This window comes from Pleurodeles waltl, chromosome 4_1, assembly GCF_031143425.1.
Source record: "Pleurodeles waltl isolate 20211129_DDA chromosome 4_1, aPleWal1.hap1.20221129, whole genome shotgun sequence".
NCBI lineage: Eukaryota > Metazoa > Chordata > Amphibia > Caudata > Salamandridae > Pleurodeles > Pleurodeles waltl.
The window spans coordinates 498733317-498748559 of NC_090442.1; the positions used below are offsets into that span (position 1 = coordinate 498733317).

At 40.6% G+C, this 15243-nt stretch overlaps 1 protein-coding gene across 1 annotated transcript in view; it reads right to left on the reverse strand.

The window, feature by feature from the left end:
* ZDHHC17 (zinc finger DHHC-type palmitoyltransferase 17) overlaps nucleotides 1-13452 on the reverse strand; it is a 217794-nt gene extending 204342 nt beyond the window's left edge. The window contains exon 1 of the mRNA XM_069228795.1: nucleotides 13132-13452. Coding sequence (XP_069084896.1) covers nucleotides 13132-13197 — 66 coding nt within the window. The 5' untranslated portion in view covers nucleotides 13198-13452. The remainder of the gene's footprint in view (nucleotides 1-13131) is intronic.
* Nucleotides 13453-15243: the final 1791 nt, after the last annotated feature.

A 15243-nucleotide genomic window follows, 5' to 3' on the forward strand; every position in this document is an offset into this window, starting at 1 on the left:
TGTTCAATGTATGCTGCACCCTAAACTCTAGCACAGTGGCAACACAGCGAAACATAAAAATAGCACTAGTCCACTGCTGGAAACATACACCAGCTGCTTCTCGGAGCAGTGACTCTAGCGGCATGGACTATTAATACACGTTCCAGAGGAAACAGTTTCCTGGTTTCCCGGTTTCCTTGAAAAATATATATGATAGTTTCATTCTGGGCTAGTGGGTCAGCAGGCCGTCTTCCCCCCTCGTGACCTTCATCACGTTGCTTGAATGGGGATGGTGTGTGCTTGCAGCTGAGTTATATAAACCGCGGAAACTCAGGGGGTGGCAGTGAGTCGAAAGCGACTGCGCCGCTATGTGACGCTTTCCTGAAATCGTTGTTGATCTTGTTTCAGCAGCAACCGTACCAGCTGCGCCCTCACCCCTGCCTATTCTTTATAAGTACATAATGTTCTCTTCCCTGAACTGGGGCTGAACTTCTCCTAGCCAATTGCTTTCAGAAACTGCGCAGATACAACAGAAGAGAGAGACAAGCATTTGGAATGCAATGGTCCCATGTTTGCTCGAGTTAGAGCTCTTAGCGTTGTAAATTACTGACTGGACTTTTCTTGCCACACAGACTGAAAACAACAGGAGGAAGAGAGCGAGCTGGCCCTGGAAAAGCCCCCCACTGCTGTTGGTTTATGTTTACAGAGGGAGCTGGTGGGGAGTAGGGACTGATTATACACCCACAGTGTAAGACAAACAGGCCAATACTGAAAGAAAAGGTCCCCTACAGAAGGGATAAACAGGACATAGCGTAATTAGACAGTAGTTTGTGTTGCTCCCAAAGAGAAAAAGGCAGGACTAAGAGGCGGAACTGACCACTAGCAAGGAAGGATATTTGAAGGACACTGCAACGAACAAATCAAATAGCTTTGTACCACAGTATAAGTATACTAAAAGTATACAACACGTCGAACGCTAACGCTCGACCTACAAACGCAGCGCGATCGCACTATGCAGTGTGATCGCGCTACGTGGAAAACAAACAGATAAAGTAGTCCGGACGCCAGGCTGAAAACTTCGAGCCTCGCATGTTTTTAGTAGTTTACTGGTGCTGTGTAGATGGGCTAAACACCGGAAAAGGCATGATGAATGCATGCCTTTCAAAAGGCAAGCCCACAAACCAATGTAAGTGACTGATGTGTCATGGGCGGTTTGAAGCCCAAAGAGAGATTACAGAATGGACAGAGCGCTTTGCACTCGCCCATAAAAAAAGGAGCGGAGCACTACAACTCTTAGATGCTTGGGTGCCCGGACCCGGAGGATTCTAACCCAGATATGGGGCCGCAGGAAAGGAACACTCAGGGACTACCTTAAACAGTCCTTTGCTGACTCTAGGGAAGCACTTGAATTGAAAAATCGATACCATGGTGGCAGACGTGGACCTAATGCAAGGTGATCAGCGATGATTGGCTCAACGAGTTACAGCCACTGAACACATAGTAGACGACCTAACCCAGGAAATGGCCTTTGGACTGGCTGTCTGTCATGGAAACCAAGATCAAAAACAACTCAAGAGACCAGGGCTGAAGATGCCAAAAATAGAGCATGACAGAACAACATCAGGACTCCCAGATTGGATTAAAGGCACCTCCACATAATATGCATCCGTCCCAAAATGCTGAATCCCCTTGAGCATTCACGTTTGAGATTAACCATTGCAAGAACTTTCTTCATTATTCTTTCTTTCAATACTAAACTTGCATCTAACACTTTTTACCAAATGATGTCTGACAGAAACTATTTCGAGGTGTACAAATGTTTAGCATTTTTTCCCAATTTGCAAATGCGTTGTGCACATTTTACTTTGAAAGTAAACAATCATCAGTTCTGCTTTCTGGGCTTACATGTATATTTGCTTATAATCAGGGAACATTCTGTGAGCAATACAAGAATCTTCATGTGTGCACATTTTTGTAACGGAACCAATGTCAGTGATGCAAGCTGCGCTCACCACATTTTCTTAGAGCGCTATACCTTATAGTAAAGGATTTGAATTAATAAACCATATATACAAGTTTGAACAACGTAAACACATGGATACAATTCTTGCTTTAGTGGCACAATACTGTTTTACAGATTCATAATGTGGTACTGTAAACTGACAGCATCAGGATCTCTGACGTAGGGGGTTGGGCTAACTTGACTGGTTGACAAAATAATCACGAAACCTTGCTGTCCTTGAGCCCAAACAATGTTTTGAGTATCAGTCTATAGGAATTCTAGCCCCTACTGTAAAAGCAGACCATGTAAAAAGTATGCCTTTGTACCATATGTTAGCAAACCACGAAGAGCACCTTGTTATTTTTCAGTAATAACAATTTCAGTTTTACAGATTTTTAGAAGCACATGTTCGTACCACACTGAATGAAGGGAACCTCTGTGCTCCGCACAATGGGAACAAAACTGTTTTTCATTAGACATTCTAAATGAATGGACCCTTCCTTTACCATGTCTGTCACTTGTAGACATATATTGTTCATTCCAACTGATGATCTTTCTATTTTTTCAGTAGGTAATAGTAATACAGAACTGTCTATCTAATTTTTCAATAAACTTGCACTTTCAACTGCTCTTTCCAGTCTGCCTCATTTTATTCCAGTCCTGCAATGTAATTGATAAAAGCTAGCAAAGCCAACAGGTTTGAAATTTGAATTAGAGCGCTGAAAAAAGCAATCACAACAAGCATTTGTAATGCAATGGGTCTCACGTTTGCTCGAGTTAAAGCTATTATCGTTATACATTCCTAACTGGACTTTTCTCGCCACTCAAATTGAAAATGAAAAGTAAAACAGTTGACATAAGCACGCCGATTTAAAGCACCATGGCCACCATGAGCGCAAAGGAGAGACACAAAAAGAAAAAAGAAGTTCGCTCCCAGTCAAACATATTTTCAGTCATGCAATTATCCATGTAACAACGCAGTCTTTAAGGCAGTAACAAAACCGCCCCAAGGAGGGACAAACAAAGCCTTTACCAATGATAAAAAGATTTTTGAAAGGCAAGCCCACGAAGGAGTGATGGGTGTGCGGTTGGCAGGGTTAAAAGCCCACAACACTCGACCTAAAAATGCCAGCTGTAGTGCTAATCAAAAGAAAAAGAAGGATGTTTTGGGTATGCAATGCATGGCTGAGCTAAACAAATAAAGCTGAAAGAGCACTTTTTCAGATGTAAAATAGTCCTTCATGCACTCCAATGGAAGTGGAAGGATAATTCCAAATAGCCAACAGAAATATGGTGGTCTCATCCAAGCTGTGATTGATAATGCCTCAAGCCAATGGCTTAAATAGGCTGAGACAAAGCCCTTTAGGAGTAGGTCTTGAGTATGCTACATTAACCATAAATGATACAAGCGCCATTACACATCAAACCTAAATATGCATGCCCTCTCACTTACACCTCCTATTTAATGGGACCCACGTCCGATGTTGCAGTCTGTGTAACATTTTCCACTTACAAACACAGAATTTGCTCCATCAATTCGTTTTTGTATTACTGCACATCAATTTTGTTTTTTGGTTTTAAAATAAGGCATTTAGGAGGTTGGGGCGCTATTTTCACAACTTACATGTTCTATCTAGCATTTAGTCATACATGTGGCCAATTAAATGCCATTACGGAGAATATGTGCTGTGCATCGTTTCCTCTACTACTGGTATGCTGGTTCTCAAGTCTGTTAGCATGTCAAGATGGAGAAACAACTAACGGAGAGAGACCGAGCAATGATTGGGAAAAACAATGATGCTTTAGAAACGTAAACTAAATTGAATTAAAAAGCTGCTGGAACACACGGTAATTACGTTAATGTGAAAGATGAACTAGGAAACTCAAATAACCGGAAACAGTCTTAAAATAGGTTGCGTCCAGTTTGCTAATTTGCCAAATTGGCCTGCCTGGCCAAGGGAAACAAATCAAAACCTTACATTTATGTTTATTCTTTGCGTTCACATTGTAGTGTAATTAGATATTCTGTATTTATAAAGCAGATCTACTGTGCTAAATAATAATATGAACTGTCAATCTAGAAAGCCGTATAAAGCCTTTCCAGCCAAGCCTGAAACGATGCACAGTAGCTTGAACACAATTCGACATTTTATGCCAGACCAGACAGAGGTGTATGCCGCTCTGTCCTCTATCGTTATTTTGCGCAACGTTATCAAAACACTGTTCAAGAAGCTTTGACAGTGCCAAAAGGACTAGCTTATAGGTGAAAGTGCCTCTTCAGTCAATAATCAGTATAGGCACTCAAAAGTCATCATATATGCACTGTGTCACACGTCCTTTCACTTGTGCGTCTATTCATCCACCCACTGTTACCCATCCATAGTGAAAGACACACACAAACAAATGAAAAGATAAATCAAAAGGAAAACACTAGATAAAATAAAATTTGTCATCACCTAAACTTGGTGTACACAAGCTTGCAGGAGTAAAATAAAATTCAAAATGGCCTAAGGAGACCATTGTGCTACGGTACTGTAGAAAGTTTGTTCTTATTTTAAAGTTCCAACATAACTGACACATTGAGAAGCACTGGTCATATTGGAGCAGTAAAAACAGTAATACACTAGGATAATTTTAAAATAGCAACTCCGTAAACATTATTACACTAGATTACCATCTTCAAATGTTAAGGTGTATAGCGTGTCAATGTTGTACTGATCCAAGGTGGCCCTCCTGGAAAGGCAAACAATAAAACACTATAGACAATACCACTGGAAAATGGCTGCCCAATTAAGAAACAGTGAATGCGATGGAAATGACCTGCAGGCAAGCGGCCCATGGAGGGCTCTCTTGGGAGATGCAGGATGCCCTTAAAAGAAAGGAAAGAAATGAAAAGGGTCCTATAAAAGGAAAATCCGAAGGACTGGCCACGAGCCCGACTGAGGCACACTCATTGGCAGATGCGCACCTGAACAGGCAATTTGCTGGTACTCACAGGGCAAAAAAAATTCAAGGGTAAAAATGGGCTAACCCATTGCCCCATGCAGTATGCTGTAATTGGGGAGGCAGAAGCTGAGTGAGACTTGAACAGAGAGAAGGGTACTGACCCAAATACCCACTGTTTATGTATGTGTCAGCAGATTTAGTTTTTTATGCTTTTTTATTACAATGACAGGTCAAACAACTATACCTACCTGCCAGGTCTGCCTATTCTGTCTAGCAAGGATTATCTCAGACCATATCTTATAGACTTATGGTTTCTCAAATGTGTAACCAAAATAGTGATCCTTGTCAACTACAGTAATTTGAAATTTCATCTGACATAACCTATCCTAATGAACCAATCAAGCATAACCATTATCATTGCTCATCACCATAACCAAGTCAGGCCGAATACATTGAGCATTAGCTGACCTACAAAATAATCAACAGGTATACAGTGAAAAAATGTGAAACGTGTCAGATTAAAGTTGCCAAAACAATATACAACTCTGCCTAAAGGGCCTAGCAAGGATTCTCAAAGTGCAAATCTTCTACCGCAAGAGCTTTGCCAGACAGGTAACCAATACTAGACCCCCTTGCCTATTATACTTATCGATGAAAATACTTGTAATACAACACCTGTCAACAGTCTTTAACAAAGTGTGATAACAATCCATACAAAAAGGTCTATTGGCATTAAGATAGTCTTTCAGCAATAATTAAGTCAGGCTTAGTGCTTTTGTTTTAATTTCTCATAATAAACAGATCAAAACTGGGGCATCTGACATAACGTTCCTCAAAGAACCAATCTACAACCTACAGCTTTTATCTTTGGCTTCTTAACCTAAACAAGGGTTAAGCCTGTTTTGAGCAAATGTTTTGCCAAAAAGCAACTATCGCTGTGTAGTCGCAAAGTTAAAAAATATGTCCATCATTACAACTGGCAAAACATTATATAACCCTTCCTGAAATGGCATAACCAAGATTTTCAAGAATCAGATCTACCTCCGGGGTTTGCAACAGAGATGGGTGGTACAAGGGCAGGAGGGGAAAATTAAACACCAAAAGCCTTGCCTACTTTGTTAACCTTTGAGATTGCTTTGTAACACAATACCCGTCTACAATCCAGGGGTGTGGAATTGCTTTAGTTTGATGCCCAGAACATAATGTTCAAGGTCAAGGACAACAGGTTTTCATATTTATTTTGTCCTTGGGACTAGTAGGCCAAAATCCCTGCAGGACAAACCCTTTGGCTGCTAGTTTAAAGGGAAAGGTACTGCCTGCAATTGAAATTATATTTATGTCTATGTGTTAATGCTTTTTGAACATGATTTTATGCTCATTAATGCAAAGCCTTTATTATTAGGGTGAGCGCATTAAATAAATGTGGTAAGTGGGTCCAGTAAAAAACACACGTTTGAAAAGCTTAATATGAGGCTATATATAATGCTCCCAGAATGCTCTCTGATTAGATGCAGATGTTTTCAGAAGCTTGTAATGAAGATTGATGATTATCTGCTTTTGAAATAAACTGTTCAGAAAAAGAACACAACTAGAAAAAAAAGTTTTGATAAATTACTGCAAAATTTTAGGTACCAATTTTTTTGAAGCATCATTTAGTAAAACATGTTGATGCATGCTAGTATTTCCCAAAAATATTCATGTTGGAAAACCAGTGTAACCAGATTCAACAAGATTATGGGAAACATGAAAATAAACAAGCACTGGCAAAGCCAACTGATCTGACATTGTTGGTCAGTTTTTTGGTTTTGTCAATGCTTGTCTTGTTTTGACGTGGCTTTTGTAAAACATTATTGTGGGAGCTGCCAGGCCATCACCATTGTAACAAGAATTGGCCAAAACAAAAAAAAAATTCTGATGTGTCTATAAAAAAAAAACAAAAAAACACACATTGCCACATCAGTTCCAGGCACTGAACAGAACTACTTTGTGTGCCAATGTGCTCTTTGTGAAAGTGTGGAATATTATCTATCACTCCCAGTAAAGCCACCTCCAGACCAAATTAAGGTCCCAATTCTTAAAGAAAGTCACAAAAATGCACCCATGGTACATGTCTTTGCATTAGTGTAGAATTATAGCTTTCATGAATTCACAGAATATACAGCAGATCGGGAAATCGTACTCCTAGAAAATATTTGTGAACTGTATTTTAGCATGAGCAAATGTGGACTTGTAGATTTGCTCATGCAAAGATCTGTTGATCATTTACAAGTTAATTTTCCCTCCCACCACTTTTACCCCCCACCTTTGGAAGAATTTCTACGTCTGCCATTGTCAGAAGTAAATTACAAGCCTTTTTTTGTATGGGAAAAGATTAGAACAAAGCTGGTGAAAATCCTTAAAACGTGCAAATTGGAAGGTTTGCGGAGACTCACAGGCATTCCAATCCTGGAACTATTGCGTACTGCTTCCTCCAGCCCCAGTATATAGATCTGTGGAAAGGTGGCAAAATAAGGAACCTGCTAGTATTCAATCCCTACTATAGTATTATCTCTGGCATAATAGGAGGCTATTATCAGAGTTCTTATATATAGTAAGACTGCTGCCTTAATTTGTTGCCGCACTACATGGCACCAAAGGGACAAGTAGATTTGTTTACAGGACAAGTAGATTTATGAAGTAACCTGTCCCATGAACAAGTAGATTTGTTATTAAATTCCATACCCCTGACAATCTTTAGCTCACTAGAATGGCAATCCACCCTTTGTGGACTATTGGTTTTAAACACATGAATTTCACAATACGTTAGGCATATTGGCTTCATCATAACGCTTCACAATCAACAAATCAGTCCAATAGTACCCGACAAAGTTCTTTCATTTAGGAAAGCTATCACCAACATAGCTCTACTATATCAAGCACAAGCTTTCTCACGAGTCAGACATCAGGCAAATAGCAAAAGTTATATATCTGTGTAAATTTGCCATTGGCTTTGACGAGTCACATTCAAGGCTTTGTTAATTTTTGGAATACAATTTACATGTCAGCAAATAATCAGAGATCTAGAGGTCCTCCATATTAGGCACATACAATGAGCTGGTAGTTGTGACAGATGTAGGGGCCTAAGGACACGCTAACCCAATGACCGAATGGGTTCATTTTGATCTGGACAAGTGATGAAAAGTTCCTATTTAGCTGAATCAATGAAATCTATCTTTACAGCGTGTTTGTCTCTTCGAAATATAATATGTGCAGTAGTTAGCATATAGCTTAGATTTTGTTTCCGATGCACGGATGTTCTAGCTACAACGTTTTAATTGTCTAGCATTTTGGGCCATTCTGACTCCACTGTTTTCCCTTTTTACAATTCCCTCTAACCCCCAATAATAGCAAAGGAAACACAATAGATTAGATCTTGAATTCTGCCTTGGGCCCAAATCTACATTCATTTTTTTCCTGAGCCACCCTCTTCAACATAGGCTTTTGCCATCTCCTCTTCCCCCAATTTCACAGTCACGTAATCATGTCCACTTCTCCTTCCTAACCAAAGAAGATGACCCCGTCCCTGAGGCTATACAGAGAGTGCATCTGTCTTCAACAGTCAGGAAGCCAAAGCCAACCTAATTTGCTCACTATGCATTAATAGTACTACTTATCAGCTTATAACTTCGTAGTCTACTCTGCAATTCTTCTAAGATGTCCCAAATTCACAGAGGGCATGCTAACACAAGCTTTTGATTACTGGGTAATTGCTGAATGCTGCTGAAAGCATGAAACACCAAAAGGTCTGATAACGGACACTGAACAAACAAAAGATGAAGTGTTTGACCAACCCAGGATTACATAAGAATACATCTGAAGGACAATTGAAAATAAAACAGTGTTTTAGATCATTAGTGGAAAAAGCAGTCAGACCACACATGAGCACCTTTCCAGCTCTATGTACTTGCATTCTATTCCACCTGTTCTCTTGCACTCTACACAGGTCTACATTATGAGGTGTAAACAACTGCGTAGTGCCTTTAAATTCAGTACATAATTTGGCTGCTTCCAGAAATAATGTGTCAAATCAGCTATAAACTGGCGTATTAAATGCATGGTAATCACAACCTTATGATGAAAAAGTGCCCTTGGCATAGATGAAGCACCCATAAATAAAGTGGCCCCTTTATACCTGGTATACAGGAACAACTGCGCTTATACCCACACCACTCCAGAATGGGGGCCTCTGCTTCTAGGGTAGCCTTCTTGTTTAACTACTAGATCAGAGTCGCACATTACTGGTTCAAAATGGTTCTATCTTCTGGCTCTGGTCACACAGAAATTATTTCAGGCATTCTGCCCATTTTCTCCAATATTACGGCTTGGCCCAAGACCTAAATGCTTCCACTACCATCCTCTGCACTTTTCGCACTTCCATTTTCCTGATTATTAGACATCACTTATGCAACTTACCATGAGGGACAGTGTTTTGGAAGGAGGTTGGTGTCAAAGGCAGACTGTTGATGCTTTTTGTCTCAAAGCCATCCCCACACTCACTGTCCACACTCCTTACCTCTTTTTGCTTGGCCTTGAGCTTTTCACTGGCTTTTTACACTTCTATGTCTTGCCGCTCTGGGCTATGGTTTGTACACAGCAGGTCTCCTGACCTTTTCTACTGCTTTGTAAAGGTTTGTCTCACTCATTTTGCCTGTTCCGCATCACTGTTTCAATGTCTTAGTAGAGATTCCCATCTGCAGTACAGGAAACTCTCCAGATCAAGAGAGGCAGCACTGCAACAAGCAATATGTGCTTGCTGCTGATCCACTCAAAATGGAAGAATGGAATACCAGGTTCGCTGCTGAAGGATCTACAGATCCCCGTCAATCCTATAAATTCTTCCAACCTCATAGCAGGCTTCTACTACTTGGACGTTGAAAAGTGATTGGAAAAGGGAAGGAACATCTGGAATCTCACAAATAAGGAACAAGCGCCCAGAACTTAATTACCACATTTGAAGCTGCTACTTCCGACTGGGAACCACTGATCTGAACACTAACTCAATGTGTGCCAGTTATCATGCTGTAGATATATTTCACTTAAAAATTGTAATAAAGAAAATTGCTTAAAAACTTTGCACATTACTTTACTCCTGGACCTACTTTCAAGTTTTATAACAATGATATGGGGGTCCCTGGGGACCATAACCCTTTTCACACAAAAAAGGGCCCTGAGGAAGCAACACTGTAATAATTAGTCATGAAATGTTGGCTTGAGTTTGTTCATGAATAAATTGGAGTTTCAGGAGAAATATCATTATAAATTACAGTGACAATAGCACTACTTTTTGAATCTCTAATTATGACAATTAAGTTTACATTTTAAGCCTCAGGACCCGTCTTCTTTCCGTCTGACTGGGAATATCTGTTAGTTCTTTGGCGCTCCCCTGAACCTCCTCCAGCCCTTGAGGGGCTTTAGAGATTTCTACCCCTTGCCCTAACCAAAGGCCGAGGGATTATTTTTATTAATTCCTAACATCCACCTTTTTCAACTTCGGATGCAACATATACCCTCTTCACCTTGTCCAAGGTAAGGATGAAATCACAACTAATTTCCTACCCCCCAACCCAAGGGAAGCAGTGCTATCTCCTCTCCACTGACCCTTTAGTAGCCCATGAGCACCTGTTTGTAAAAACAAACCCTCTACTCATCTGTGTCCCACATAATGTTGGGGGCACGAAGGAAGAGGTGACGTGCTGCCAATGTCAACGTCCAGTTGTATCAGCTGATCCGCTTCTCCACTGCCCGCAGCAATCTTTGGAATCAAAGCAAAGACACACAAGCGAGGACAGTGCAGGGACCAGTTTGATCTGTGTGCCATTACATCCATGATACATTTGGAGAACAAGGTACAATCTCTTCAGATTGTAGTTCGCCCCCCCCTTTCTAAGAACCCTAGGTGCACTACCTATGTTCACTGGTGACAGCAACATATTTGTAATAAATTGTCTACAGGATGAGGTCCTGGAACCCGAAATGAGACATAAAGAGGAGGTTCTCACAGTCATGAGACTCCCCCACAATGGGGCTGGCAAACAGTGAGACAGAATAACTGATCATATCCAAAGTTCCAATTCTGCAAATAGAGATTATGCTATGGTCATAATTCAAGGAGGCCTATGGGAAGATCAAACGCTCAAAAAGGGCTGCATTCATAAATGTTGATGGTAAATATAAAAATACTGAGGATCAGTATTTTACATTAAATAGAATAAAATGAACAAGATTACAACAGGCAAACATAAAGCACAAAGAAACAGCAAAGTTGCCTGGAGCCACCAATGACACCAGATGCCAAGAACTGAAAGTAAAATACCAGACGGTCACAGAAAAATACCAAACAATAACCCAGCGTGAGGTTCTCTAGAGAAAGTCAGGGTTTGTGTGGCATGCACGGAAAAGGAAAGAGAAAGAATAAGAGCAGGTACGCTTGACTCGCAAAGGAGAAAATTATATCAAATGAGAAAACTTGATACACTAAAAATACGTCTAGCACAGACAGGTGTTTGCAGCACGGACGAAGAAAGAAGAATGTTTGTGTACTGACATATGACTCAGGAAAGAAAAATAAGAAGAAACAGGCTTCAAGAATCATAGGACAACATGGACAAATTTGAAGCATTTAACCAACATGAGAGCTATAGTAAGAATCAAACCGTGCTTGGTGCTCTACTGATCACAGCAAGTGATAAAAAGTTCTGAATTTTTAAATAAAGACAAAACATTTGAGCTTTTATTTTTTTTTTACAGTGAGTGATTTTATCACAACGGAATGTAAACTAATCATGGGTGAGCTTGATGTTTTATAGGATTGACGGTGGTACCCTCTCACTGAACTCCTGGGTCATCATCAAAACTAAAAGGAAGTATAAAAGATCAATTTTTAATGGCAGTGTGTAATCACACCTATATGTTAAAGCCACAACATAACATCTTAACTTTAAACAGTAGCTTGTGCACCAATGGTTAATCACATACCTTATCAGCAGATAAGGAGCTGTGTGATATCGTTATGGCAACATCAAATGCACAGCTAGTCAAAATGCGATTAACAAACATCTCTAGTTTAATGAACAATATACATCGATAGTTCTGTACCCTACTTAAGAGGAGTCATGGGTAAAAGGATAAAAACTTTGGTATTCGGGGAGAGGCCCCGTAAAATGCATGCCAAAGTAAATTACGAGAACTATTAAAAGTGCATTAAAACTGCCTTCACCTGTTACAGGCTACCTACTGAGCCATATTCGTTTACAGAAATTACGGTATTCGGTATGTTCGGGTGAGCAGGATTTAAAGACCTTTCTAATTTGCCTTTAAAACTACACAAAAACATACACATACTTCTAAACACCAAAATACTAAACAGACTAACGGTTTAAGGCGCAGTGGGTAGTTATCCCAGCACACTGTTTACAGCAAATGTCATATAGAGGCTGCATACAAATACATGTGAAAAAATCTGGGTCATCTGTGAATGTGAGGCAGTGGCAACAGCACTTTTTTCCACAGGCCACAGAGAACAAACAATGACAAGGCAGGGCCAAAAAAAGTGCATAATCTGAAATGCATCAGAATCATCATTCACTACGAAGCCGTTTCTGCAGCAGACTGTCAGATTGGAGACCCCTCCCTGGTGCATAAAAAGGAGATGTCCGGTTTGGACTAACGCATACATAAATAAACATCAGGGTCCAACCGCTCTTTCTAGGACCTTTTACTCTATTCAGACAATCACCACAAAGGAAGCCGTGCCTCTATACCCTGGACTGATTTTTACGTTTAAGAATTAGATGTCCGGGGACAGGCAGGGAGGCCCATGGATGCGGACAGCTGATAGGAAGGATGGAGGGCACACCAGCTAAGAAGAGCATTCAGTGCCCTTTTTCACTCCCGTACCCGGAACTGTCACCAAGCCTCGTGCCCGGCTACTCCCCAGGTGGGGAGGGCCGGTGCTACAAGGGTGCCCAGACACCATGCCCTGCACCCGGCAGCGGATGCACACACATAGGACTCCTCCGCCCCCACAGGAGCCTCGCAGCTTGCGGCAGCTCCCAACACAAACACGCGGGGGTGTGGGACGAAACAGCGGCCCTCCAGCCAGCGGGGGGATGCCGTCACCGGGCAGGGGTAGGGATCGCGCGGCGGGAGGCCACCAGCTCGCTCACCTCGGGGTGTAGCACGGGGACGCAGCTCGCCTCTTTCTCGTACTCCTCCATACCGCTGTCAGCCATCTTGGTGTTAAACCCCAGCGCTCGGGATGCTGGGTAACGCCGGGGGAGGAGGAGGCGAGGGGGAGGGGGGCGACCTCCGCCTCCTCATTCACTCGCCAGCAGCTACAGAAGGGTCCCGCTGGGGCACCGAGTCTACCTCAGAACAGAGCCCCGATGTGGCCCGGCACAATAACAAACCCCTTCCCTGGTTCTGCTATACACATTTGTTTATCCGCGTTGTTCGCGCAACTCTAATACAGGCGAACTCTTACGACTGTAACGATACAGGGTTGGCTTCACGTTATTACATTGTGGTATAAATATTGCACCGTCGCATATTTTCTCATGAATAGGTCAAACATGCTGAAATGTATTAGGGGGTGAAGCAGTAAGGAAAACAGACAAACCATACGAATTCTGTGTTGTACATAGTTCTTTTGCATGTTATGCCTCATTTTCACGTTGGAAACTTGAAAGTATCGTTTTATTTTTCAGAACTGCAAATATTTGTCCCTCACGTTGAGGTATTAAATGGGTGTGGTAGACATCCTATTCCACCCAAATTGTAATAAAGGCCACAAGCTATGCATAGCAGTGGGCACAGGATAAGGCTATTCTGCTAGAGCAGTGATCATGTATGGCTTATGATATTTGATACTTGATGTGGCAGAAATTTGAGTATTGTCCCTCATGTCCCAGTGATCATCTATACCTGATGTTTTATGCATTATGTTAATCAAATTACTTATAGATTGATTGTAAATTGATGCACTGAAAAGCCCTGTGGGCGTGTCCAGACATATTTCTTTTGATATTTTACTTATAAGGTGACATGTATAGGGTAACCATCAATTACTCTTAAAGGTCAACACAAATCTTTGGACTCAGATAGGAGTGTGATAACGTCCTAGCAATCAACATATACAATATCAGCTCAATAAACATCACTTTCAATTTGGAGACAGTAATTTATATGCACCATGAGATATGTATGTGGCCATGAATCACCACACCAGTCTAATAAAGATCAAACATTTATTGCCCTTTATATTAACAGTGCTAATAACTCGTAAATCAAACGCAAAATCAAATGATACAAATACAAGGCCGTCCAAACCTTCAAAAAAATCTTAACCTAGAAAGAATATTAATCATTAAACATTCAAGAACCATCAGGCAGAATAACAACAATAACAGATGAACGATAGGCACAATACAATTAGTTATTACATATGAATTGTTTACTATAATTTTTTTTAAAACAGTTGAATCTAGAATTTGGGATTCTTAAACATTACTCTGATTTGATAAGCATGTTTGGGCTCCATGCAAAAAGAAAAGAAGAAAAAAAATGAATTTGGAAAACACCTGACTATGTCACTAAAAGAAATAGCGGTTGGGTTTCTAACAAGAGAAAACATAAAAATCTGCAAGAAAGACAAATGCTCATTTAATTAAACCTCTCCTAAATGGATCAGCAAGCAGCACTCTGTTAATCAGTGGAGCATCTGATGGTCTTCTTTATTGGATGGTGGCATAATAGGGAACAGTTCAGTATAGTTTGGCCCTTTAGGGAACAGTTCAGCATAGTTTGGCCCTTTTGCATCTGAACTGACAGAATCATAGACAAAAAGCTAAAACATCACTGAAGTTAAATGGAATCCCTCAACATTACCTAATACTTTGCTATATTAAAGTCCTAGAAAGTGATGAAGCAGAAAAGAAAGGCTAACAAACAATCATATATCATGTAACAAAATCGTATAAGGCAATGTGATTTTAGCAAAGAAAAATAATGTATGTAGAAAAGACTTACCTTGAATGCTGATTGTATTTGGTAATTATGAAAGGATAAATGTATTATTCATTGTATTTTCCTTCTTAGGTACCAACTGCTTATTTTGACAGAGCCCAAGCTAGAAGTTTTCTAAATTTATGTTGATTAAATTCTTTTGCATGAAGCCCCACATGCCAATGCTAATCAGAGGTTAGTTGAGGTATTCACTTGATGCACCATGCTGAATTGAAATCTTGTTATGCTGACCAATGTATGCAATTAGTCAAATT